Here is a 21,513-nt window from a genome sequence, read left to right as displayed (position 1 = left end):
AATATGTTTTGATTTAGAACTTCATATTTTCTTTGTAAAAATCTCTCAACTGAAGATTTCAAATTTAAGTGATTAGCAAAGATATTTCAAACTTTTATTTTACATGTGTATCAAAATTATATAATTTTGATTTTTAAATTTTAAAAGTAGATTTTAAAATATCTATTTTATTTAATTTTCTTATGAAGCTGGAACAAGCAAATAGTGATAACATTATGCTTCAGAAAATGTAATAAACATTTTTGTTTTTGAACATAGGATGTAAAAGCTATAGTTACACATTCAATTCATAGTGCAATTCATTCTATTGGAGGGATTCAAGTGCTTTTCCCACTTTTTGCACAACTGGACAACCGGCAGCTCAATGACAGTCAAGTGGAAACAACTGTCTGGTAAGTTTTCTTTGAATATATAAGTTATGCCATTTTTTCCTCATTTAGATTATGCATGGTGCACTTGGTGTTGTGTAAATGTATTATAATACTGGTTTTTATCCTTGAGGTGCTAATAAAAGTTTCTTTAGGATTAAGGCAGATATATATTTACACAGTGTAAAAAAGCCTGACACTTAGATTTTTATAACCACAAAGGAGTGACTTCCTTGATAATAAATGAAGAATTCTTACTAGGTGTAGCATAGTGATTATAATATGAAGTTGAGGAAAAGTGTTAGTTCTTACCTTACCCTTTGCAAATGCCCATTGTTTGGATTGTCCGTGAAATCTTGTCAGATTAAATAAAATTACTATGGTAAAGTTTATTCTCAAGAATAGTATTTAATAACACATAATTTATATCTTAAATGTTGGTATTATTCTATAATGTTAGTGTCATAAGACTAGCACAATATTAAGTGATATTAGCTTTTTTTATATATAGATCATGTTTGAGAACCTAAATCTAACCAGTAGCATACCCATGTTTTATGTATTCAGAATCTTCTAATTAGATTGATTTCATGTGCAAATTTTATAGCTTCTCTTTTTTTAAATTAAAAAATGCCTCATGGGGAGGGAGGGAGATGCAAGAGGGAAGAGATATGGGAACATATGTATATGTATAACTGATTCACTTTGTTATAAAGCAGAAACTAACACACCATTGTAAAGCAATTATACTCCAATAAAGATGTTAAAAAAAATACCTCATGTATCAAATTCTGATTTAATCTTATATCTTAGAATCATATATGTCATAAGTTAAATCTGAATTTTAATAACTATTTGTGTACGTTGCTATGTTTGGAGAATTTAAAGGGAAAGTTATATAGGTAAACATTAGTTTACTAAATAGTAATATAGGAATGCTTCATTAGTATGTACACATATACATGAGATTCTTTATCGATCATCCAATTTTGAATTTGTAGAAAAACTAGTGAATGAAACTAAGATGGGAAAAATTTAAAGTCCATTGAAGTGTAACCTATGATTTTCTCCTATTAATTATTTAAATTAATTATTAACAAAATTTTGTCTTAGTGTTGCTAATAATATTATCCCTGTGTTGGGACCATCTTTATGTAAAGTATAAATCTAAGTATAAATGGGACCTGTACCTTTACAATAGTCAGCTGCCATCCGTGGGTCATGTTTCTTTTATATCAAGGTAATGTAAAGGTTGGAGTTTTGAAGTGAAAAGGAATCTTGAGGCCATGTCCTGCTGAGATATTACTGTTATAAGGTCTTAAATACTTTTATTGGGAGGCAGATCAGCTTAGTGGAAAAGTGAAACATTTAAATTCCAGTCCTAATTTAAATTCAAAATGTTTTGCTCTTTGTCATCTAAGTGAACTAGTACACATTATGATCAGTAATTTTAAACCTAGTAAGTGCTGTGAAAAGAAGTTAGAGATGAAGTAGCAATTAGAAAACTCCATGTGTAATTTAAATATTTCATATGAATTAAGTCCATAATTATTTTAACCTGAAGTATAATGTTTTGCTTTGTGTAGAAAAATTAGAAAGACTATGCAGTTTGAGATGCTATAACTAAAATGATTATAATAATTTATATCATCATGAGTAGTTATTATAAAATCTTAGTGATAAAACCATGTTTAATACGTTATCTGGTCCATTCATCCAAGGCACATGGTTATTTTTCATTGCCTGTCTTTAAAACTCATTTTAGTGTTTATATTATATTTTGATATTTAAATTGTATTTATTTCATCATGGAGATAAAAGGCAGTGGAAGGGATCAGCTTTCTGATTTTGATTTGTTTTTAGTTCTTTTATATCATTCATGTTAATTTTTCCATGTAATAACTTTTTCAGATATATGTGTTCTTAGTTTATGGCCAATAGAAAACATATAATAAGAAATGAACCACTTTCCTTTTCAGTAATAATACATACCCAATTTCAGCCCTACCCTGTGATTCACTTATGTACTTCTTTGAATTCTTATCTAATACTTTTTCATTAATTGCTTCAAAGCCCTTGATGTCTGAGGTTGGCTCTTTAGTGGACAGTTGTGTGTATCAGTAATTCAGTCTCTTGTTATATTTAGTTTTGAGGGGCACCATTTTGGTGGTGATACTGTCTCGGTTTTTAAAATGTTAAAGGCAGATTTTTAAATGGGACGTCCCCCTCTACTTGAAGAACATAAATTCTTAGCTTTAGGGCAATGGTTGATAGAATTTCTTATTTTCTGGCTATATCTTAAATTCATATATATGAATGAGAACTTAAAATGGGATATGTTATCTTATTTTTAGTTAGTTTTAAACTCTTCTAGATGAATGAGAATATTTGAACTTTAAAAATCTTGGACAAAATTTTATGTACCTTTTCTGGAAAATCTTTTTGTATAATAAATACATGCCCCAAATTGCAATGTTATCTAATTCTTGATTATTTTTTGGAGAAATTGAGCTAAACTCTAAAATAAGTTAATTCTTTGCCTTTGTGTTTCAAGCTAAAGTGTCTTAGTTTCCATGCACTTTCCTCCACTCAGTAGTCCCTGTTTATGAAACTTTTTATTGTTTATATAAGCCTCACCTCTGTTGGCACTACTTTATTATTGTTCTAATCATTGATGAGTTTTACTGTATAGAGGGGGTGTAATATTAAAATAATTTATTGAAGGAATAATCTTATTTTCTGGAGCCTCTAAAAATAGGCTTTATTTGTGCAGGAGAAATTTTGTGGCTTTTTTGTTTTATCATGAAAGCTACATGTTATAGTTGTTATATGTGTGGACTTTCAAGTCAGACACACTTGGCTTCAAATCCCTCGTTTACTATTTATTATTTACACAACTTTGAGTGTTATTAACTATTTTGTGTTTCAGTTTCTATCATTATAATAGAATAATATAGAATATTATATATAGAGAGACTAATAATAGCTCACTGGATTTTTTAAATTAAATGCAATAAAATATGTAGATTGACATACATGCTGGTTTTGTTATTATGATGACAATGGGTTAGGTAATCTAGATTATCTCTAATACTACAGTTTTATATTTTAAAATATATATCATCAATCATAGAGACTGATTGTTATAATAGGAGCCGTGTTACTTTATATTTGAAATTTTCTACCAATAATGTTATTTATAATGGAGAATTACTTATTTAAGTGATGAAGTAGGACTTATAATTTGAATTTCAGTTGTAATGATGAAAACTAATTGTGAACCATCTATCTGTTTTCTAGATATAGTGGTTTCAAATTGAGAAATGTGTTAACTCAAGTTTTGAAGTCAGTACCAAGTTAAAAAAAAAGCTTTCAAGGGTTTAAGATGATTTTTCTTTAGCTGGTTTTTGGATTTTATAGCTACCCTGTTAGTATTTAAATCTCCAGGAATAACACTTTTTATTGCTTTTTCTTTTAACATGTAGTTTAGCCTTTGTGAAACAAACGAACAAAAAATGAACCACAAAAGGAATAAATGTTATTGAATTGAGTTAAATAGCTTGTGGCAACACATACAGTATTTTTAATGTAATTTTGTTTTGAGTAAGTAAATCATGCCAATATGTAGTTGTTATAGTGATTTCAGACTATTCATAATGATTCTCAAGCACCATGATCATCTTGAGTAATTCTGCCAAGTGATGAAAGCTGTTTGGAAGTTTTGTCATTCCTCAGGGATTAATACTATTTTATATTGGACTGGTCGATTGATCCCATTCTGTCCAGCGATCATTGAGAGCAATAATTAAACAAATTACCTTTCACTAGACATTTAGTAAATATTTATTTAATGTATAAATAACAAATGCTTAATAAATGATTTCAAGAAGTATAACTCCAATCTTGAAATAATCATAGCTTTTGTATTTTGTGTTTAGGAATGACTCATTGAATTAGAAATTTCATTTTCCTTTGATTTGGATGATAATATACATTGACTGTAAATGTCCTGTCTTTCTCTGACTTGGCCCCAAAACCCCTTTTGTTTGAGTGTGTGTTTCTAAATTCTATAGATCATAGAAAGCAAAACAAATCTTCCTCATTTGTTTGACTTAGGAAGAATGTACTATGAAAAAATATGTTTTCTGGCACAAGGTAATAGGTTTTTATATATCAAAAGATTAAAAATCCACTAAGAGAGTAGTTCTCAAGCCTTCTTTTGGTGTCAGACTAAGGCTCAACCTAGTGTCCTATTATGTACTCTCTGTTGTTAGGTGATGGGGCTATCTGAGCGTATGTAATAGTAGCACAAGGCATTTACTGAGTACTTACTGTGTGCCAGTAGCTGTTTGTAATTGTATTACCTCATTTTATCCTGTTCTGCTGATGAGAGAGATAAAAATTGAGTACCTTGTTGAAGGTCACAGAGATTTAAGTGGTAGATTAGGACCAGAGTTCTAATTCTGAGAGCCTGATTCCAGAGCGCTCACTCTGAACTACCATGATTAACTCTGAGAATCACCTTTGCAAGCTATGGAATGATTTTAATACTGTAATGCTAACTTTATCTGATAGTAGTATGAATTAAAATAAGATAGCATATATAAACTGTGTATCACAGCGAGTGTCTGGTACGTAGTAGGCACTTAATGAGTTTTCTTTATTTCCTCAGTAAATGTTAGATTGTCCATTGATGTGATGCAATTTTGTATTATTAAAATGTGTTTTAACTCTGTTAAACTCTGTTAATTTAACTCTGTTAATGCTGTTTTAACTCTGATAAATTAAAAATCAACCACAAGTGATCATTTAAATTATTTCTTGTAATTGCATAAATATTTTTCTTAGGAAAGTGTTCTTTTTGTTTCTAGTTATAATACAGGTTGTTTGATAGACTGCTTGATGGAATGTAAGCTATAAAAAATTTAGAAAATCCCATAAAGCACTTATGTCAATGATCCTATAATTAAGAATCCTCTTGTAATGTGAATATTATGACTCATTAATTAGTTTGTTTTGTGGGCTTAAATCCAGATTTTTTCCTAAAAGCTAGCTTGCTAGCCAAAGTTATTCCAGTAATTATCTTGAATTTTATAGCCACTTTAATAATTAAATTTTCATTATAAAGTCCTGATTAGCACCACTGTCATTTGTAAACCAACACAATTACCTGGAAATTCCAGCATTTCAGTGTCTAACAACCCAAATTTCCCCTTACACTTCAAAGTGACATAAAAATCCTTTGTCTGTGTTTTCTGATTTTTAGTTCAGGGGAAAGTGACTATTATACAGCTAATGTCAAAAATTTCTACATATTTTCACCGAACTGACATAAAAAATGAAATGTGACTGCTTTTTGTAGGCTAAAGAAGTGAAATTAGTACTTGTTTGTAATGATTGTCTCCCTTGTGGAGGTTGTTGTTTGTATATGTAGAATATAATTATTATTAGTTTGGTTTCTAGAAGTATTTAAACATTTAAAAATATATATCTATAGAATTATGTTCTCTTTATTTTCTTTATGTTTTTCAGGAAAATGTACATCTTTCACTTCTTTATATGCATATTTGCTATTTTGCCTTTTTTTTTAAGTTTACAAAATTAGTAATGAAAGTATTCTTTGAAGTGAAACAGACACAGAAAGTGTATTTGACATATGTATACCACTACTTCTATTAAAGGAGGAAAACCAAATAATTTTTTTAGTGAGATTTAACTAGAGTAAAATGGAATGTATATTGAATTCACTGTGCAAATAAATCCATAAATAAAAATTAAAATACAGTATTCTGCCTGAAACATAGGGAAATTATAGTGTAGTGTTCAAATAGCTTTCTCTTTGTCAGCCAAGTTCTTTTTACTCCATGGATCCTTTACAGAAGATATCTGAAGATATCTAACAATTTAATGAGTTTGTCAACTGTCAACAAGAAAGGACATTTTGTTTCTTGTAGACTTATGACTTCTGATTCACTGACTTTCCAAATAAGCCATTTTTTATAGTCCATTTTAAAGTGTTTTTCATAATAAGTGATTGCTTTTCTACAATAATTCCTCCATAAAAGGTTTCCTTTAAATTTAGTGAAATCTGTTTTTAATGCTGTATTAGTTTGTGCTGTTTCAATTTTCAACACATAATTTTGCTCTGTGCATTTTTCCTGCCATAAAGGAAGGCTTCTGCTTTATCTTTGACCAGAACAAACAAACAAGGCATTGTTTTGACAGAAGGGTAACTACAAATTATTAGTTGCAGGAATTTGGGCAACCATGGACACATCTTTACTGAATTTGTTGCCTTAATTTTCCTCTAGTTTGCATATCAGCATTCTCTGTCCTTAAATATTTTAATGATATTTTGTAACTGAAGGTGTTGTTATTTTATGCATGGAATAGCATTTATTTCTTTAACTCTTCTATATCGTTACGTTGCTTTTGAAAATAATAAGGTAAATTGCTTCATTTATTTTGTTTTTATGATATTCATGCAGTCTAAATCTAAAATAAGTATTATTTGCATTTATGAGGAACATTGCCATATGTGTGAATATTCAGAGTTCATCCTCAAAAGCTCAGAATATTTCTGATGGGAATTGGGTATAAATCCCCCAAGTGTTTATGCTCTCTTCCCTTTCTCTCCCCTGAATGTGATGACCGTTACGTGCAGTGAGTGGAATCTTCAATAAAAGAATTAATAAGGCATCATCAGGAAATTCTAGTTAATTTAGTATGGTATTTTTTGAAAGTTTTTTTTTTTTTTTGGTGTGGACCATTTTTAAAGTCTTTATTGAATTTGCTACAATATTGCTTCTGTTTTATGTTTTGGTTTTTTGGCCACGAGGCACATGGGATCTTAGCTCCCCAACCAGGGATCGAACCCACACCCCTGCATTGGAAGGCGAAGTCTTAACTACTGGACTGGGAGGGAAGTCCCTAGTATTATAATTTTATTGGCCTTTATTTTATTTTGTTTCTGGGTTTATGGTCTTACTACCTAGATGGACAACACCCAGAGCTTTTTCTGTTGTAGCCTTCTATTTAGGCTCATATACCCAAACTCAAACTCAACCTTCTCCAGATAAAAACTCATAACTTTCTCTTCTGCACATTTTATATCACATTTGACATTATTTTTAAAGTTTTAAATTAATTTTTATTTTTGTTGAAGACTTTATTTTTTAGAGCAGTTTTAGGTTTGCAATAAAATGGAAAGGAGTAAATAGATTTTTCATATACTCCCCCTCTTCACATACATATCCTCCCCTATTATCAACATCACTCACCAGAATCGTATATTTTTTTAACAAGGATGAACGTAAATCAATAGATCATAATCACTTAAAGTCCATAGTTAAGAGTTCACTCTTGGTATCATAGTTTTTATAAGTTTGGACAAAAGTATAATGCCATGTATCCATCTATTTATAATATCATAAAAAATATGTTCACATTCCTAAATATATTTTGTATTCTACCCTTTCACACTGCCCCCAGGCAACCACTGATCTTTTTATTGTCTCCATAATTTTGCCTTTTCAAGAATGTCATATAGCTGAAATCATACAGAATGCAGCTGTTTCAGATTGTCTCCTTTCACTCAGTAATATGCAATTAAAGTGCCTCCATGTCTTTTCATGGCTTGATAGCTCATTTCTTTTTAGCGTTGAATAATATATATTCTAATATCTAAATGTACCACAGTTTATTTTTCCATTCACCTACCGAAGGACATCTTGGTTGCTTCCAAGTTTTGGCAATTAAGAATAAAGCTTCTATAAATATCTGTGTGCATGTTTTTGTGTGGATATAAGTTTTCAACTCTTTGGGTAGATACAACGTAGCATGATTGCTGGATTATATGGTAAAAGTATGTTGAGTTCTGTAAGAAACCCCCAAACTGTCTTCCAAAGTGGCTGTACCATTTTCATTCCCAGCAGCAGTGAATGAAGTAATAGATTATTAGTTTCTTGTCAGTTATTTCAGATTTCCTACATAGACAGTCACGCTGTTTGTAACCAAAGACAGTATTATGTCTTCTTTCCCAACCTGTATATATTTTATCACATTAGCAAGGACTTTCAGTGTCATGTTGAAAAGGAGTGGTGAGAGGGGACATCCTTGCTTTGTATCTGATCTTAGTGGGAAAACTTTGAGTTTTTCATCATTAAGTATGACGTTAGCTGTAGGTTTTTTATAGATAGTCTTTATCAAGTTGAGAAAGTTCCCGTTTATTCCTAGTTTCCCGAGAGTTTTTATCATGGGTGACTGTCGGATTGTGTCAAATGCTTTTTCTTCATCTGTAGATGTGAAAGTGATGTTTCTTTTTTAGCCTATTGCTGTCTTGAGCCAGCCTTGCATACTTTGGATAAATCCCATTTGGTTGTGGAGTATAATTCTTTTTATTTTGTTTGGATTCAATTTGCCCATGTTTTGTTGAGGATTTTCACATGTCTGTTCATGGGAGATATTGGTCTGTAGTCTTCTTTACTTATTATGTCTCTGTCTAGTTTTGGTATGAGTGATGCTGTCTTCATAGAATGAGTTAGGAAAGTAGTTCCTCTGCTTCTATCCTCTGAAAGAGATGTAGAGAATTGGTATAATTTATTCCGTAAGTGTTTGGTAGAATTCACCAGTGAATCCGTCTGGACCTGGTGATTTCTGCCTATTAATTATTGATTCAATTCCTTTAATAGATGTAGGTATATTCAAAATGTCTATTTCTTCTTGTGTGACTTTTGGCAGGCGATGTCTTTCAAGGAATGTTTCTTTTCATCTAGGTTCCCAAACCTGTGGCCATAGAATTGCTCACAGTGTCCTTTATTATTCTTTTAATTTCCATGGGATATGTAGTTATGTCTCTTCTTTCAATTCTAATATTAGTATTTCCATCTTCTCCCTTTTTTTCTTTGTTAGTCTGGCCTAGAGACTTATCAATTTTATTAATCTTTTTAAAGAGCCAGCTTTTGTTTTCATTGACTTTTTCTATTGATTTCCTGTTTTCTGTTTCTTTGATTTATACTCTGGTTCTCATTATTTCTTCTTGCTGCTTACTTTAGATGGCATTTACTCTTTTTTTTTTCTAGTTTCCTAAGGTGAAAATTTAGATTAATGACTGTTAGATTTTATATACATACATATATATATATATATATATATATATATATATATATATATATATATTTTTTCATTATAGAGGTCTGAGCATCCAATTCCAATATGTGGAGGCATGGTTTTCCCCCCATACCACCAAAGATTCTCTGTGACACCAGCTGGGTATCCTATCATTTAACTCAATTCTGATGCTCAAATCTGACATAGCATCAGATTCCACAGGTTAAGGGCTCAGTCTCACAAGACTGGCCCTCTTCACTTTAGATGCCAGTTGTAAGTCTAGGTTATCACCTGTGCTTCTGAACAACTGACTGTAGATGGTAGGTTCCAGTAACCTCCTCCTTGGACTTCAGGTGATAGTTGCAAGTCCAGGTCGTGACTCGTACTTCTGACTGACTGGATATAAACCAGAGGTTCCCGCCACCCCCTTGGGTTCAGTTACTTTGCTAGAGTGGCTCACAGAGCTTAGGGAAACATTTTACTTACTGGATTACTAGTTTATTATAAAAGGATGATGAAGGATACAGATGAATATCCAAATAGAAGAGATGCGTAGGGCAAGGTATGGGGAGAGGGCATGGAGCTTCCATTCCCTCTGCAGGTATGCCACCCTTCTAGTACCTCCATATATTCACAGACTGGGAAGCTCTCCCAGCCCTGTGTTTTTTTTTTTTTTAATGGTGGCGTCATTACATACACATGACTGATTAAATCAATGACCGTTGGTGATTGAACTCAATCTCCAGCCCTTCTCCCCTCTCTCCCTGGAGGTAGGTGGGTGGTAGGTGGGCTGGACTGAAAGTTCCAACCCTCTAATTATATGGTTGGCTGTGTTGGCAACTGGCTCTCATCCTTAAGTGAGTTCCAAAAGTCACTTCATTAACATGACAGAAGACACTTTTTATTACTGCCATCCCTTAGGAAATTTCAAGGGAGCTAGCTCTGCCAGACCTCTGTGCCAAAAATGGGGACCGAGAACAAATGCACATTTCTTATTATAAATCACAGTATCACAACATTGAATGCTCTAAATTTCCCAGTAATCACTGATTTCATTTTATTTCGCAGATTTTTTTTTTTTTTTTTTGCAGTATGCGGGCCTCTCACTGTTGTGGCCTCTCCCACTGCGGAGCACAGGCTCCAGACGCACAGGCTTAGCGGCCATGGCTCACAGGCCCAGCTGCTCCGCGGCATGTGGGATCTTCCCGGACCGGGGCACGAACCTGCGTCCCCTGCATCGGCAGGCGGACTCTCAACCACTGCGCCACCAGGGAAGCCCCTATTCCACAGATTTTGATCAGTTGTATTTTCATTTTCATTTCATTCAAAAATATTTTTAATATCTCTTGAGATTTCTTCTTTGACCCATGTGTTATTTAGAAGTGCACCATTTAATGTTCACATTGTGGGATTTTTCCAGTTGTCTTTCTGTTACTGATTTCTAGCTAATTCCATTGTGATCTGAGAGTAGATATTGTGTGATTTCCACTATTTTAAATTTGTTAGATACGGTTTATGGCCCAGAATGTTGTCTAGCTTAGTGAATGGTCTATGCAAGCTTGAGAAGAACGTTTATTCTAATGTGGTTGAGTGAAGTAGTGTATAGATGCCAGTTACCTCCAGCTGTTTTTTGGTGTTGTTGAGTTCAACTATGTCCTAACAGATTTTCTAACCCCTGTAGTTGTCCATTTCTGAGAGAGGGATGTTGAAATCTCCAACTATGATAGTGATTTCATCTGTATCTCCTTACTGTTGTAGCAGTTTTTGCTTTACATAATTTTATGTTCTGTTGTTAGGTATATGCGCTTTAGATATTGGTATCTTCTTGGAAAATTGACTCCTTTATCATTGTGTAATGCTGTTCTTAATCTCTGATACTTTCTTTGCTTTGAAGTCTTGTCCAAAATTAAAGTAGGTACTTCTACTTTTGTTTGTTTGATTTTTGTCAAAGGTGCAAAAGCAGTGTAAGGGAAGAAGGATAGTTGTATGCTAAAATGAACCTCAACCTCAACCTCATTAAAAATTAACTCAAATATCAGCTGTAAAGGTAAGATATAAAACTACAGAACTTTTAGAAGAAAACATAGGAGAAAATCTCTGCAACCTAAGCTATGCAAAGGCATTTTAGACATGACCTTAAAAGTGTGATGCATACAAGGAAAAAATTGATAAATTTGACATTGGCTTCATCAAAGTTAAATTTAACCTTTTACTCTGCAAAAGAAACAATGAAAAGACATTTTACAGATTGGAGGAAGATGATAGAAAATCAATTTGACGAAGGACTTATATCAAGACTACATTTAAAACTCTCAAACTTACTAGTAGTAAGAAAGCATGAAATCCAATTTTAAAAAAATGGGAAAAAGACTTGAGCAGATACTTCACCAGAGAAGGCATAAGGATGTCAAAATTGCACATGAAAAGATGTTCAACATCATTAACCAATTTATTTAAAACACTATGAGATGTAACTACACAGTTAGTAGAAAGGCCAAAATTAAAAAAAAAATACTCATGATGCCAAGTGCTGGTAAGGATGAGGAACAACTGGAGCCTATTACTGGTGGGACTGGCAAATGGCACAGCCATTCTATCAGTTTGGCAGTTTGTTATGAAGTTAAACATATACTTACCACATAATTCAGCCTTTCTCCTGGATTTGTATTTGTGAGAAATGAATGAAAACTGTTCACACAAAAACCTTTATGTGAATGTTTACAGTAGTCCTATTCATAATTGCTATAAACTAGATACAGCTCACATGTACCCATTAGGTAGTCTATTTATTCAAGGGAATACTATTCATCAATTAAAAGAAAAAAAAAACTTGATGTATGCAACTACTTAGATGAATCTCAAGAGACGATATGTTGCAGTCAAGAAGAACATATTAAGAAGATTACATACTGTATGACTATCTATATGACATTCTTGAAAAGTCAAAACTATATCCATATAAGAGATAAGTAGTTACCCAAGGTTGTTTTGGCTGTTGAGAGAGTGTGACTGCAAGGGTATAAAGGGATAGGATAAATGAGTTTTTTGTGTGTGATGGAACGCATCTTACCTTGATTGTGGTGGGGTTATACAAATCTATACGTCTAACATTCTCAGAATTACATACACACACAAACAAAAGAAGTAAAGTAGTTGGTTTTACTACATGATCATTTAAAAAATGAAATTAATTATGAAAAGGATAGAGAATTCCTGGATGTATATGAAGCCTAAGTATCAAATAATTATTTCATCTTTTTGTGTAGCTAGCTGTTTTAATATTTCTTTCTTTTTTTTTTTTTTTTGGTAATTTCAGCACTTCTAGGGTGTATTTTTAATCCCGCTTTTATCTGAGGCTTGGCTGAAAGTAGACCCAACACCAGGAGAAGGGACTGTTTGGCTTCCCTGCTGTGCATGTTTTGATCATGAAGGACATTAGAGTATGCATATGTAGTTAAGATCACCTATTTGTCATTATAACCTATCTCTGTTTTTCCTTTGAAGCTTTGAACTTATTAGGTATTAGAGAGTTACATCATTAAATTTCTAAATCATTCATGTATCCATGGATTATACACGATAGTGGTGCTGCCACTAGAAACATGTCCAGAAAGCTCTCATAAAGGTGCTAGGACACTTAGAGCATTGTGATTGCTTGTTGGCTGGAATTAAATTAAAAATGAGTAGGCTTTAAGAGTTATCTCTTTTACAGTGGAGCGTTATAATAAATATCTATAGGGTATTGATAGAGAATTATGAATAGAGATGATCAAAAGGCTATTTGGTTGTCAAACTATGTAAATACTGGTAAATGCTATAGGCTAACACATAATGATGTCATAAGAGGTTTGGAGTTCCTCTACCTGTACACATTTTGAAATTTTGTTTCCTTCATAAGACAACTTTTGACACATTACAGTTACAATTTTACAAATGTCTATTTTTTTTGCTATATTTTGTCAGAAATAAAATAGGCTGATGAAACATAAAATTAAAATCTGTTACCAGACAAAGGAAGGTAAAAAACTGTGATAGCCTGACTAACTTTTAATAGAGCCTTTAAAGAATGTTCTTAGATAGCTATGACAGTCATGAGGCTGTCTGCCTCCTTATGAGGCTGAAAGAAAAGGGAGAAGTTGCTGAGGAGAGATTTCATGGCTAAGGGAGGCTTAGTGATTTCATGTGCTACCCAGTGTATTTCATCTGTCCTCACATTTTACTGTACTGCATTTCACTGTTTTCCTTATTTGACTCTGCAGATAAATGTATTTTACTTATTTTGGCATGTATCTCCACTTGATGTTTGAATTGATGAATGTGACAGTTTGTGTGTCAGGGTTTATTGCCTAGGTAGGCAGTTAGGCAGTGGTCTTTTGAGATAGCATCTTCAGGAATACATGGTCTAAAAGTGACTGCTAAAGGTACATGGAGTTAGAAGCTTTTGGTTTAGAACTTTCTAATTTTGAACTGTGAAGGAATTTAACTCTTCTAACTTATTGTGGGAATTTTTTGTGTCACTGGAAATTAATTGTGTTGAGTGTGAAATTTTCTTGGGTGTGGACTTGAGTTGATTTCTTTTACAGTTTTATTCCTGCTATGATCACTCTCATCTTGGAAGAGTTTTGTAGTGAAAGAAATAGCATAGAAACTATATTAGATATTTTATATATGTATTCATCTTTTGCAAGATTTCAGTGTTTCTCAGTACTAAATTAGGCTACATAAGAGATGAAACCTTATGAAAAAGTCAAAAGAATTTCCCCCATTACTGGTACCTTAAATCTTATTGGAACTTAATCTACTTCTGAATTTATTCTGACAATTATTTTGCCTGTAGTGTTTCTTAAGAGATTAAAAACACACTTATGTAAGTGGATGAGTTGTCGAATTTCAGGGGGAATCTTTAATTTTTACATTATTAATTCCATTCTTCTTAATATATTTAAACAGCCCATCTAGCTGAGGTGCTTTGTTTCCGTACAAAGCAAATTGAAAAGCCAGTTTCCTGTACCCTAAGAACTGCCTTTGAACTGAACTTGGGTTATATATTAAATCTTAATAATTTCAGTTATAAATTAAGTCTATCTTTATGATATATTGCATCTTTAATAAAATTCCTCAAAGATAATACAAGTTTTGGGATAATATTACATGAGTTATCTACATCAGTTATTTTTAAAAAATAAAGGACAAGTTGAAATGGATAAAGTTATATTAAAATCAAGTGAAAATCTATATTTACATAAATTTTAATGGCTCCTAAAGGTAGTACGTATTTTTTTCATTAGGAACAAAAATGAGTCATGTTTATACGTAGTTGTTAAATATTATCCGTTATTTGTGGGCCAAGAATATTGTGGTAATTCTTTAATAATGTGGACCAGAAAGCTCTGGAGAGATTATTAATATGCTAAGTCGTTAGAGGTATTGTTGTATTATTTCCTTCATTTTTCTTAAGGTATAGCCCTTTACTAGTGTGATATTTGAAATAAATTTTTCCTAATTTAATTAAAGCTCATTAAAGAATTGGAAGATGGTAATTATTTTGAAGAAATAACCCTATAGTTTATTAGTGTCATTTTCCTTAAAAGGAGACAGAATTAAAAACCCTTAACCATTCCTGAAGTAGAATTGTTACTTACAGAACATACATTATAGTACTGTCTATTGAAAAGTTTAGCAATTTGACTTTATGAGGTAAAAACCAGTTTACTTTTTGTCTGTCAAGTAAAATATTCTTGTGAAAATCTGTTTCTGGGTATTGCTATACTTTTCAAAAGAATGTTCTGTGTTGTGTATACTAGTTTTGGCTGACACAGATACTTGCTTTTTGGTTTATCCTGTATATTTAGATCCTCTACAGATGAACTGATGTGTCTAGACAGGAAGTGGTATGTAGGAGATATAGGAATGGGCTGAAGTATCCTTTATATTTGCCTTTGTATCTAGGGGAGTTGGAAATAGGCAAGAATGGAGAGAAATTTTGTATGGCAGTACACAGAATTTTGCAAGTTAATTGTGAGCCCTGAAGCAATCCGATGCATTTTAGTTACTGGTAAGTTTGTTAAATTATGTTTGAAAATGTACCTCTTCGAAGATGGCCATCTATTTACTATTAAGTCCACCATGTCAAATATACCTATTTTAAAGATTTTTTCAAAAGATGTAGTATTGCTATTGCATTGGGTTTTAGGTATAAATTAAAAATACTTTTGTTGGTGAATGCATTTGACTTTTCAATTGTTGTCATAGTTAAAATTGAAGTGAAATTAACATATTGTGTTAATATTTTGGAATAATAAAATTAATATTTCTGATTTTGTAATGGAACTCCACTGTGTTTAGAAGTCTGAGTTATTAATTCATTAGATGTTTGAGAAAGAGTAGTCCTTCTGACATAAAAGAATAAGAAAATCCATGGCATCTTTGTAATTTTGTATGGTTCTATACAGAAGGGTGATCTATTGTAAGAAATACTTTTTTGCATTTTTTCATGGACCATAGGAACCATAGTGAGGCATTTCTAGTCTTTCTTTTTGGCAGTGCTAATGTTTAGGAGTCTTAGTCATCTTTCCCCCTAAATCACTAACTCAGGTGTAGGTAAGAATTCCATGAACAGATTAGGAAATTGTGTAATCTCTATGCAATAGTTTTCTTTATTCTTTTCAAACACTTAGGCAGATGTATTATGTATATCAGTGCTTAAGCAGTTATTTGTGAAGTGGCTTTGACTATTGATACAATTCATGTAAATTGGATTAGATTGCTTAATAGCTGTTCTTTACAGAAACATTAAAAAAAAAATCTCAAGGGATTCTTTGGTAGTTGTGTTTTTCTTGTAAATATCCATCGTTGACTTTAGGACAAAGTAAAAGAATATCATTGATTTGCAATACTAGTTTACTGTTTTCTTTTTTGTGGCTTAAAGATACAGGGCTAGTTAATGTAATTGAATTTTAATTTCTTGTAACGAAGTAGTTTATTTACATATATACTATATTTTTCTAGCTGATATCATGTAATCCATTAAGCTATCAATTTTATAGCGATAAGAATGATGTTAATTTTGCTGTTGGTTCTTTTTATGAGAATATTTCTGATTTGAACAAGAATAGCCTCATTATCAGGTAAATGTGTTGTCAATCCTATAGAAACCTGAAGAGCTAGAGTAACTTTAGAAAACAGAATAACTTTAGATTCCTTTTGAGCCTTAACAATTTTCAAGTTTTCCTCATTACCAAATTTTCTTAATTTCATGTAGAAATGAGTATTTGTGCATTTAAAATATATTTAGAAATTTGTGTGAATGTAAATAGACAATTTGGGGTACATTATAAAGCAGTGTAAATGGATATTATTTCAATGCTGATAAAGTCTGGCTTAGAGTCATTTATTGTTATAAACTACAGTAAGCATATATAATGAAGGGTATATAGTTTCTTAGGAATGCTATCATGTATCGATGCTGCTGATTGAAAATTGTTCATATAATTTTGTGAAGTAATACATTATCAAAGCCTAATGTAATGCAATAATTTATTTTTCTTTTGTTTCTTCCGTCATTCCACAGACATATCAAGTGCTTTATGTTTGTCTGGAATATATCTTTGTGTTTTTATGTATTTGTGTATACATTGTGTAATCGATTGCCACTTTTTATTTCAATTTGACATAAATCATCTTATTTTCTTTGCTCTCATAAACTTTCCTGAGGGCATATACGGACATAAGTAACATGTTGCATATTTAAATACATATATATAAGTTGTTTTTAAAAACAGGTCTAAATGAAAAGTTTATTTTAGAAAATAGGTGTATTCTTCCAAAGCAATATTGTGAACATATTTTAAATTCTCTAAGCATGTTCTTCAGAAGAATATTGTGATAAAGTCTTTATTATGGAGAAGTGCAATATTTGTGGGTGTGTTTCTTGTGTTAGATTTACTGCAAGCAGGGAATATATATGTGTAACGATAGACTGATATTTTACCTCGGAATACAGAAAAACTCCACAGTTATGTTTCTATATAATGTTTAATTTTAAGGAGATAAAACCAGTTTTTTCATTCTTGTGAGAAATATTCTTGCATAATATAATAGTCAGCAAAGTAGAGATTAAATTTGAATATGATTGTTACCTTTCGGAATAATAAAGTACTGAAATGGAACACTGTGTTTATGATCAATATTTGATGATTACGTAATGGAATTATCTGTACTTTACATGCAGTGCTACTCTTTTGGCATTCCTGGTTGAACTACTTAAAAGTTCAGTAGCCATGCAAGAACAGATGCTGGGTGGAAAAGGCTTTTTAGTCATTGGCTACTTACTTGAAAAGGTAAGTGAAATGTATTGATGGTTTTATTGTGTAGCCTTCACAGATGGACCACTGACGATCACTAACTATATTTTTTTTCTATAGTTTCCCTTTCCATTGACTGCAGAGGCCATGTTTTTGGTTAATTCACAAACATTTTTATATTATGTACTTAGATGTATGTGTAGACATTAAACTAAATTGGGTGTTAGAAATCTATATAATTAAGAAATTTTGCATAAAAGTAGAAACTAAAGAAAAATTATTTTATCTACTTTTATTCAAATTAGAAGTATTTTCTCTTAATTATTTTTTCTAATTTCTTTGCTATATTTATATTCAAACTAAGTTTCTTACAAATTTTATCAATTTTAGTTTCAATGGATTTAATTTTTTGTTTTGCTTTATTTTTCAGTTATAAGGTAAAAAAAATTCTATATTTGATAGCAACAGAAACATTAGTTTTTGCTTTGTCCCTGCTTTTAATATATTTGAATGTTTAAAGTAGTATTTTTTTCTGATCAGTACACAGTGTAAACAGTACAAATTGGATGGCTTTGATTTTCCTATCTGTGTCATTTATGCCCTGTTTTTTTAATGACCTTCTTTGCTTTAGTCACAACTGTACTATTATGGTAATGGGTGCTGAGTTTCTGATTATGGTCTCACAAGAGTTCGGTTATATCATGTGATTTCCTTCAAAAAGTAAGGTGGTATTTCATAAATAAAAGTATTATTTTTCTCCTTAAGAAATAGCTATCACCATCACTAGTGCTCCCAAATCTCTCCTTCTCAGTTAAACATTAACATTCATATGACATTCAGCTGCTCTGTAAATGGAACTATTTGAGAAATAATAGAGATGAGACCTCTACTAAGAGGAATAAACTTATTTCTCTCTTGGGAAATAAAATTTAGAGGACTTTTGGAAATAATTTTTTAACCTCAGATTGATCTGCATTTGAAATCCTTCTGTCTTTTCTTTGAAAAAGTACTTTTCTTTCTTGAAGTATTGTTGATCGTGGAATGATAGATTAAGTAGATCGATCATAGGCAGCATTTTTTTTTTCAGTTACATTATAATTTTTTCAGTTACATTATTAAGATTTTCATTAAGGCTATTTGGTTTATATTTTTAATCATGGAAAACTATTTTCCTATATCTAGAGTATTACAAATTTTTTAGAAGATATATGTTATAGTATATTTTACGTGAATTACATATTATGAAATACCTTTGTGACACTGCTGTCAGCCATCTTTGTGACAAGATTGCTGTCAGGAACTACCTGTTGAATATACTTTTCATCGATTTACTGAGGGTTTATTAGCATAATTTTAAAGTGAGAATTCTTTTACACTTAAAACTTAGCTTAAAGTTAGAAATATTGTGAAAAGTCTTCAAATCAAATAAAAAGAAAGAACATTAAAATAATAATAAGGTTTCCATCATTTTACATTCCCATCAGCAGTGTATGAAATTTCCAATCTTTTCGCAGCCTTGGAAACACTGTTATTATCTGTTTTGTTTTTAAATTCTAGCCATCCCTAGTGAGTGTGAAATGGTTTATCATTTTTGTATTTGCATTTCTGTGATGTCTAATGACGTTGAGCATCTTTTCATGTACTTATTGGCTATTTGTATACTTTTTTGAGAAATGTTTATTACAAAGACCATTTTAAAAAACTATGGTATTTCTTTTTATTATTGAGTTGTAGGAGATTTTTAGTCTATATGCTAAACCTTTATTAGATATAAGATTTGTAAAGATAGTCTTCCATTCTGTGGATCACTTTATGTCTTAATTTGCATTTCACTGTTGACAAATTAAGTTGAGCATTTTCATATATTTATCTTCCTTTTGGTTGTGCTCTTTTGCTAAATACCTGTTCAGAGTATTTACCCTTTTTCATTTGGGCTGTCCATCATTTTCTTATTGATTCATGGGAATTCTGTATATATCCTGGATATGAGTCCTTATTGGATATGTATCACAAATGTCTCTTCCTCTGTGACTTGCCTTTTCACACTCTTAATCATCAAATGTTTTTTATGCATTATTTGAGATAATTATTATGTTTCTACATCTTTTTCTTAGTTTAGTGAGTTACATTAGCTGATTTTCAAAATAAAATATTCTTTATTTCTGGAATCCTGTGTAGTCTTAGATCCATTCCCATTCTAGTCCTTATGCTTCTCTTAAAATGGCTTATATCGGGCGTCCCTGGTGGCGCAGTGGTTGAGAGTCCGCCTGCCGATGCAGGGGACACGGGTTTGTGCCCCGGTCCGGGAAGATCCCACATGCCGCGGAGCGGCTGGGCCCGTGAGCCATGGCCGCTGAGCCTGCGCATCCGGAGCCTGTGCTCCGCAACGATGGGAGAGGCCACAACAGTGAGAGGCCCGCGTACTGCGGAAAAAAAAAAAAAAAGGCTTATATCAATGTCACTAATAGCCTTCGTATTCTTAAATCTTATGATTCTCAAGTCTTCATCGTATTTGACTTAGCAACATTTTAGTTTAACATTCTTTCCTTCTTGAAATGCTTTCTTTAATTGTATTTTGTGACAGCATTCTTTCTTTGCTTCTTCCTACCTCCTTGGCCTCCTTTAATTCTCTCCTCTTCTTTAGTTCCTCCTCTTCTTCCTAAAATTCTAAAGACTGTGGTGTCCTGGTGCTTAATCCTGGAAACCTTTTCACTTTTCTGTTTGCACTTTAATTAAGCTTACTATTCCCTTAGTTTTCCTTATTCTGCAAATACTTATTATTCTCAAATGTGTATATCCAACTACATACAACCTCTCCTTTGAATTCAGTTCCATTTGGATGTTTAATAAGCTTCACAGATCTAAATTATCCAAACTGTTACTTTTGACTTTCCTTTCAAATCCTTCGTCCTTTACTCTTCTCTGTCTTAGTTACTAGCATTACCATTCAACAAGTAGTTCAGACCAAAAATGTTCATTCTTTTTGACTCTTCTTTTTCATGCACCAAATTCATACTGGCAGCAAATTATGTTGTCTTAGTATCAAAACATATCCAGAATCAATGACTAGTTCCTACTTAGTACTCTACTCCTTTCTGTGCCCATTGATACCATCTTTATTCAAACCATCATCATCTTTCACCACTAGTTAGTTACTCACAGTCCATTTTTTGCTTGCAGTCAGACTAGTCCTTTGAAAATGTGCCAGATCTTACTAAGTCCATCCTTCTCAAAGTACATTTATGTCTCTTACCTCTGGCATCATCCCTTACCATTCTCATTCTTTCTTTCTCTGTTGCAGCCACACTGACCATCCTAAGGCCTCTTTGCAGACCTTTCCCTTAAAAACTAAAATAGTAAGCATGTGCTCTTCTCAGTTCTTGTGCATTTTCTTTTCACATTGCTTTGGTAATTCTTTTTGTAGGTATCCACATGGGTTGATTCTACACTTCATTGAGGATTTTGCTTATGACACCTATCAGAGAAGTCTTCCTTGATCACTCTAAGTAGAATAGTACTCCTTTGATAACCATCAATGACTGTTTCCCTACTCTGCTCATTTTTTATGGCATCAGTCTGACATTTTTTTTAACTTATTTTCTGCCTCCTTCCACTAGAATGTAAGCCTCAGCTTCATGAAAGCAGGGACATTTTTTTCTTACCTTATTGCTGTATCTTCTACCTAAAAGTGTGCCTGCTTCAATAAATATTTGTTGAATTGAATTAAATAAATA

The 21,513-nt window shown here is 32.1% G+C and overlaps 1 protein-coding gene across 5 annotated transcripts in view; it reads left to right on the top strand.

Annotated features, from left to right (window-relative positions):
* The window catches only part of NBEA (neurobeachin), a 629,334-nt gene that overhangs the window by 116,125 nt on the left and 491,696 nt on the right, over window positions 1–21,513 (top strand). For all 5 annotated transcript variants that reach the window (XM_049701354.1, XM_033410053.2, XM_049701353.1 and 2 more), the window contains exons 10-11: window positions 259–392; window positions 17,707–17,815. In XM_049701354.1, the coding sequence (XP_049557311.1) occupies window positions 259–392; window positions 17,707–17,815 (243 nt within the window). The remainder of the gene's footprint in view (window positions 1–258; window positions 393–17,706; window positions 17,816–21,513) is intronic.

Source organism: Orcinus orca, chromosome 18 (genome assembly GCF_937001465.1).
Source record: "Orcinus orca chromosome 18, mOrcOrc1.1, whole genome shotgun sequence".
Taxonomy (NCBI): domain Eukaryota; kingdom Metazoa; phylum Chordata; class Mammalia; order Artiodactyla; family Delphinidae; genus Orcinus; species Orcinus orca.
This window is presented reverse-complemented; position numbering and strand designations above follow the sequence as displayed.